The sequence below is a fragment of the Trachypithecus francoisi genome, unplaced genomic scaffold (assembly GCF_009764315.1).
Source record: "Trachypithecus francoisi isolate TF-2019V2 unplaced genomic scaffold, Tfra_2.0 Lachesis_group12, whole genome shotgun sequence".
NCBI classification, from domain to species: Eukaryota; Metazoa; Chordata; class Mammalia; order Primates; family Cercopithecidae; genus Trachypithecus; species Trachypithecus francoisi.
This window is the reverse complement of record NW_022681457.1, coordinates 100,550,859-100,557,893: the sequence shown is the minus strand read 5'-3', so window position 1 is coordinate 100,557,893 and position 7,035 is coordinate 100,550,859. Positions and strand designations below refer to the sequence as shown.

The window sequence follows — 7,035 nt, the reverse complement described above, 5'->3', positions numbered from 1 at the left end:
CAGATAAACCCTTGTTTAACTCTTGTAAATTCCTCTAGAACAGTAACCCTGTTTTTCTGGCCTCAGTTTCTCCAGAACCCAGAGTAGGGTCTGGCACACAACAGGTACTCAACGGATGTCTGCTGAATTGAGGCCACTGACTTCAGCCCAAGGGGCAGCCAGACTTGGAGCGAGATGACCGCAGATTGGATCTGGGCTGGGACCTTGCTAGCTGTGCCCTTGGGCAAGGCACTTTGCCTCTCTGGTCTCCATTTCCTCCCTCATCTGTAAAATGTGTGTTGAAGAGGAAGGGGGAAGCGATAATAAATCACAGTGGGTTACTCTAAGAACCAAAAAAAGTCACTTGAGTAACTGTAAAAGATTATTCATAAGTATTATCTTAAAGGGGAAACCGAAAAAAAGGGAACTTATACAAAGATGTACCTGGGAAAAGTTGCTCTCGCCTTTGAGAATTCCCCAGTGGTACAGAAGGAGGGGGCAAAGAAATGTGCAGGTGGGGATGTTTCTGGGTATCTGGGACGGCTAGAAACAGGAATCAAGTTTTCCTTTAAGCCAAGTTATCTGTTTGTCCCTGTACTTTTCCTCTAGTTATCTTGCTTCTTTCCAACATTTTTTTCTCCATCCCTCCTCCCTCATCTCCACCCCCCACCCCCTCACCAAGGAAGGAATTGGCCAGCTCCACCCAGCCAGTCCCCCATAGCTCCGCCCTCCTCGGCGGGCTAAGAGTTAACAGCTGCACCTGTTGAGGTATACCTCCAGTCGCGGGCACCTGTACCTGTAGCCAATCGGCGCCAGCGCTGCTGGGAACCTACCTGTCAGCAAAATCTCGACACCCAAACCTCAACATAAATCAAACACTTCCCTGGGCAGAGAATGTCTGTGTCAGGCAAGAATTAGAGACAAGCGGTCAGCAGAGCCTCAGTGCTGATCGTCGGAGCCTGGGAGCAGGAAGATGTCGAATGAACTTGAGTGAGTAAACATCGGTGGATACCTGCCGCTCTCGGGGCGTGGAGGCTGGATGGGGTTTCCTGGAGGGGGAAGAGCGGGGAGGCCGGCACCGGGATTCACAGAGCAATTTGTAAGGGTAAATGAATGGGCTGACGATCTTACTTTGGCGTGTCAAGGCAAGCCCCAGTCTCAAGCTAGAGGTGAGTGTTTCCCTGGGAAAATAGTTTTTCTCATTCTCTTTGCTGAGCAGTTTCGAGCCAGGCAGGGAAACACAAGACAAACTGTGAAGGTTTCTGGCACCACTTTTTGATCCTCTGAAGGGGCCTTGGAAATCAGACAATCCCAGTCCCATCCAGGCTTTCTATCTTCTTGCCAAAAGGAACTTCTTTGAGGTAGTTCTAAGAGCTGTCTTAGGCAGAGTTGAGTTTCTCTAAAGGGACTTGTTTAGTGGGCTGGAACAGTCCCAAGTGGGAAGGTTACAGCGTGGTGGTTAAGCATGTGTACTCTCTGTAGTGGGCTTGACCTAAGTTCAAATCCAGGCTCTGTCCCTGGGTGATCTCAATTTTTCTGGGCTTCATTTTCCTCATCTGGAAAACAGGTACAAGAATGCTTTGTAGAATTCTTGAAAGAGTTAAGTGTGATAAATGCTGTAAAATGCTTAGCATAAAGCTATGGTCTAAAGATGTGTTCAGTAAAATGTGGTTCATCTTATTCAGAGGCAGTTCTAAGGCTAGGGAAGCTGAGAAGGGATTTTTGGTAGGTCACCTCTGTTGGCTGGCAGGATGCATGTGCTTTCCTGCCCACATCTGAGATTTAAGATCCTGACTGACTGATGCTCATCCTCACCATGGTGTCCTTCTTGGGGTCCAGACCTTAGAGAAGGTAGGATGAGGCTGGGATCTGGACTGCTTTAGATTGGGTTCAGGGAGCTGGCAGGAGAAGCCGGAACCCTTTAAACACAGGCTCTCCTTTTCCTGCCACCCTCAGAGGTGAGTGGGCAGAGGCAAGGATTGTACCATCTTTTTTCTAACTGCTCCTCAACAGACTGTTTTAAGAACTTGAAGATCTGTGTGCAGAGCAGTGCCAGGTCCTGATTGCAGACAGGATTCTATGTTCTAGCTAGCCCTTCAGCTCTTCATGTTCACAGCACAATCACTTGGTTTAACAGGCACATTTCATTTCTTTTGAATGAATTTCTCGGGGTTGACAATGTGTTGACAATTGGACCACAACGAGAATAAGAGCAGGAGCATTGGTGCTGACACCTGGGTTCGAGTCCCAGCTCCAGCACTTACAGCTGTGTGATGTTGAGCAAGTCACTTAATCCTCACATGTAAATTGTGGCCAACAGTAGTATCCACCTCATGGGGTTGTTAGGGGATTTGACAACTTTAGAATATTGATTGCTTTTAAGGCTGGTGGAGAACACGCTAGTAACACCATTGTTCCTTCATGTAGAAATAACCAATGAGCATTCCCGAACCTCTTATTTTTCCATACTTTGAACACACAAAAAAAATCTTTGAGATGTGTTTCCATCCCACTTAAATTTGCTGGCTAAAACTGCGGAGGCTACAGACAGAATCTATTCATTGCTGTACGTTAGGGGGTATGTGTTCTGAAGCTGGGTTACTTGAACAGAAAGATTTCCTGCTTTTCTCCTCCCTGATGGTTTGGATTTGAAGTCAGATCCGCTGACAGTTGAGGCTTCTCAGTTTGGGGTGGGGTGAGGGAAAGCCAGCTGCCTGCTGAGTAATTGCAAGCGGACTCCAAGCCACCATTTGAGATTATAATGGCATAGCCTGGGGACTCAGCTGCCCCTACTGATAAGGGGAGGACACCCGGTGCTTGGCTTGCAAGTTCTGAGCTGCTGTTGCTGCTGCGGCCTCGGCATTCTCCTAAAAAGTGCCAAGAGGACTGGCCATAGCTTATAGCTTGGGCCCTCACGGAATGGCCAACTCTGGCCAGGCCTTGATATAGTGGAAAAAGTGAGACTTGCCTGTCACTCTAAATTCTGCCACTTACCAATAGCAGGATCCTGGTGAATTTGTTTGTCGTCCCTGACTCTCATTCTGCTCATCCGTCTGTAACACCTACCTGGCAGGAACAACTGTGAGCTCCCCAATGTGGACCAGGAGCTCCATCCGCGCCCGCCCGGTGGGCAGGCCCCGGGTGTAAGGCGGCACTTCGAAGGCTGGTCCCTGAGAAGCATGGAGGCCCCGGCGGTGTAGTTAGAAACCAGCTGGCGGTGGTTGGCGGGTGCTGAACGCCGGGCCTTTCATGTGGTCGCAGCGCTCTGGGTACCTGGAGCCCGCAGCCCTGGGCAGCCCCGGGCTACCGCAGGGCGCAAAGGATCCTGGGCTGCGGCCGAGGGCGCCGGAAGTCGCTGCCGACCGCCCGGGTATCGCGGGAAAACAGCTAGAGCCCGCGAGCTGCCTGCTGTAGGGTTTTCCTGAAGGTGCGTTGGGGCCCCGGGGAATTGGAGCTGCTGGCGACCTCGCTGGTGACCTCCTGTTGCCCGTTGGAGCGCCTGCCATCCCCCGGCCCTCCAGGCAGGCCCCGTTGACAGCCCAGTAGAGTTTCGCCGCAAAGGGGCTTGGCACACAGTAGGTCTAAGGCACCGAGGCAGGAGCGTCCCCCGCAGCCTCGCTCCGGGCTCTCTGGGCCCCACCGCCGCCGCCTGGAGTCTCCCCGCAGCCTCGCAGAGGCGCGACTCGATTGGGGGATGGGGACGAGAAGCGTCGCAGTCCTGACCGCGGCCGCCGCCGCCGGTCTATCTGATCTCCAGGAGCGCCGGCTCCAGACTGCCTGGAGCACTGAAAGAGTTAACCAGGAACGCCTCCCCGCTGTGGTTTTGTGGTCGAAACCATGATTGCCAGGAGCAAATTTTTGTCGTGCACGAGGTGTGTTATTAAAAGTCGGAGCTACGCTGCTGCTGAATGAAAAGTTAAAAGCCCTCTTTGAGTTCGGGCTGTAAAACTGGCAGACTGGGCCGAGAGGCTTGAGCCAACCCTAACGGCGGCGGCCCGGGCTGCGCGGGGGTCCTGCGGCTCCACCAGCTGCTGGGAGCGGACAGGCGCTCGGACCCAGGCCAGGGGCAGGCCGCGCAGTCCCAGCAGTGAGTGGCCGCAGCCAGGCGGTCGGCAGAGCTCCCACTGAACCACCGGAGGAGTGAAGAGGGGCAACAGGGCTGAAACCCAAATGGGATCATCCAGCTTTCTCTTATGTTAGAACAAAAATGACAGCCAACATTTATAGAGCGCTGACTCCGCATCTGACATTGTGTCGAGTCCTTGATAAATACACGCTCTTCTTTAACCCTCCCAACGAACTAATGAGGGATGGGAGTGTAAATGCAGTTTTGCCGAAGAGAGGACCCAGACTTGGTTCAGGCTTGCCCAAGGTTTCACGGAAGCACTGGGATTATGACCGGGTCTTAGCTGAGCAGCCATAAGCCACACTGCTTCCTCTGTGCTTAGACTCTGAAAAGAAGGCAGAGAAATACGCCAAACTGTTAAGAGTGGTTATTTCTGAGCAGAAGAATGTAGATGAATTCCATTCTTCCTGTTTTTCTGTAGGTTCCACATTTTATGTATTTGTTGTATTTTACAAACCTATGTTACCTTTGGAATCGTTAGGGGGAAGAGGGAGTCATTATTTTGAAAGAGAACACCTAGAACAGTGTTCTCAAACTGTGGCCCGTGGGCCAGCATCATCATCATCATCATCACCTGGGAACTAGTTAAAAATGCAAATTCTCAGCCCCACCCTAGACCTACTGAAGCAGAAACTGGGGGTACGGCTCAGCGTTATGTGTTTTCACAGGCCCTCCAGGTGATTCTGATGCGTGTCCAAGTTGTAAAACTGTTGGCCTGGAAGACCAGACAAGGACTGGGAAGCAGGAGGTTCCCAAATCCACTACTGACCTACAGTGTTGTTGCTGAGTCAGCAGGCTGAGAGCTTAGTTCCAAGATCACACCTGTGTTTAAAGCCCAGGTCTGCCACCTATAGATTGGGTGCCTTGGATGAGCTCCTTAACCTGTCCGTTTTTGCGCATATAAAATGATGATAAAAATAGCCACCTCACAAGGCGTGTATGAGAATAAAAAGGCACAAGTCCTGACTCTTAAATAATTGAGTTCCTTTCCCTCTCTTGCCTTCCCTCCTCTCTGGAACTCACCTTTCCCATCTAAAATGCAGCAAATAATCCTGGCTGGCTGCCTCCCTCTCTCTATTCCTTTTGCCTCCTAAAAAGGTTAGAACAACTGACCTAGTGAAAGTCTTGAAGGGAAATTATCTCACCGTTATTTGGTGTTATTTTGCTAGGCTTTTCCAGAAGGTCAGCAAGAATTGGGAACTTTCAAGGGCAGGGACTGAAAGGGGACAGAACAGTGTAGCCACATGAATGGCAGTGGCCTTCACCTTTTTGTCCTCAGCACCCAGTACGTGGCCATTTACAGAGTAATCCTCAGTAAATGTGAGTGAATAAGTGAAGGGATGTGGCACCCCCAGGTTAGAGGTGGATTTCAACTTCTTTCACACCTCAGTTGAACAATAGATGGCCGGGGGGTGGGGGGGGGGGGGGGGGGGGGTTGGGGGTGGGCGTGGTAAGAAAATTAGATAAGACACCAATATAGCGTGAAGGAGAAATTCCCATACAGAGAAGAATTTTTAAAAGCGAAGAAAGGGAGTTTCTGCTATAATTAGGAAAGGGCGCCTAAATAATTTACATGCCACTAAAAGTTGTCTGCTGGAGCCTGACCACCGTCAGCTTGCCCGCCTGGGTCCTGACGATGAAGCTGGTAGTGCGTGTTCCTCTTAAATGGAAATTTGCAAGCATCAGGTCTGATTCTGTCAGCTAGGAAGAGATATCCTAATATATAGGCCGGAGAAAGGCTATGAGTTGTGCAATTTGCTGGGGACTGCCCTACAACGTATTAGTAATAATAATAAAAATAGTTCACATTATTAGGTGCTGGCACTATGCTGATTGCTTTACCTGCATTATCTCATTGCATCTTCCAACAGTAATACTTCACAAAGTTGTAAAAAAATAAGACAATGATTAGAAGTTGTTGTCAGCCAGCACCTGGTACTTGGTAATCCCTCAATGAACGGTAGCTCTCATCATAATTCTGTGAGGTTAGCATTCTCATCGCCTCACATTTTACCGGTAAGAAAACAGGCACAGAGATGTCAGGTTGCTTGCTTGAAGTCACACAGTAAGTAGCAGAGCTAGACCTGGAACTCAGGTCTGCCAAACTCTGGGCCCACTCCCATAACGATGAGTTCATACTGTCTCATTCAAACTGGAGTCATTACAGAGCCATGCCCTACACTCTGCCATTTCCCCATTGAGGCCCCCAAATGGAGCCCCTAGCCCATGTGACAAGGCACATTTCACAATCTGTACACCCAGAAAACCAGATGGGCCACTGGCAGGCACGAGAACCCTGGGGCACCCCTGTCGTGCCCAGGGAACATCGTGTGTGGGGCTGACCGAAAATGATTCCTCTGTGAGCAGTTGTGTCAGGGCCTCCCTGTGGGTGATTAGAGAGTGATTGATCACCGTTAATGAGGTTGGGTGGCTCATGGGAGGATTTAGCAAGTCATTGACTGGGAGTATCTGGGTGTCAACACCCAGCTCAGGCGGCCCCTGGGACTCTTCCTCCTCTGGCTGAAGGGAAGTGGGGTCTAGCCCGCTGGATCTGTCCTGTGCCACACACCTCCTTTGGTGGAACTTGAGACCACCTTCTTTGGTGTTGGGTTTTCTTCCCACCTTCTGGAAAATTGAGTACTTTCTTTTCCGTAGCTTAACTACTGAGTCCCCTTCTGCCGTGTGCTTCATGTCCTTAGGCAGGTCCCTCTCTGGAACTAGATCTCTGAGGTCTCTCTGCATCCTCAATCGCTAGGATTCTAACAGAAGGAAATGATACCAAAAGTTCTCAACTAATGGCTGAGACGGCATTTCCTTGGTCTTATTGGGGGTTTTAAGTAGCTCAGCCAGAAAGCAGTAGGCATTTTGAGTCAGAAAAGACTTGTTGGGATGAAAACCCACTTTACCACTCTAGACTTTCACCATCCTGG

At 50.4% G+C, this 7,035-nt stretch overlaps 1 protein-coding gene across 6 annotated transcripts in view; it reads left to right on the top strand.

Moving 5' to 3' along the window:
- The first annotated feature begins 722 nt into the window (after positions 1 to 722).
- GRHL3 (grainyhead like transcription factor 3) overlaps positions 723 to 7,035 on the top strand; it is a 36,026-nt gene continuing 29,713 nt past the window's right edge. For 2 of the 6 annotated variants that reach the window (XM_033227813.1, XM_033227815.1), the window contains exon 1: positions 769 to 969. Coding sequence is in view for 2 of the 6 variants with exons in the window: in XM_033227810.1 (XP_033083701.1) it covers positions 4,497 to 4,522 (26 nt within the window). In the remaining 4 variants the exon portion in view is untranslated. Of the gene's footprint in view, positions 970 to 3,309; positions 4,523 to 7,035 lie in introns of those variants that run through there. The other 4 variants (XM_033227814.1, XM_033227812.1, XM_033227811.1 and 1 more) reach the window with 3 other exon arrangements.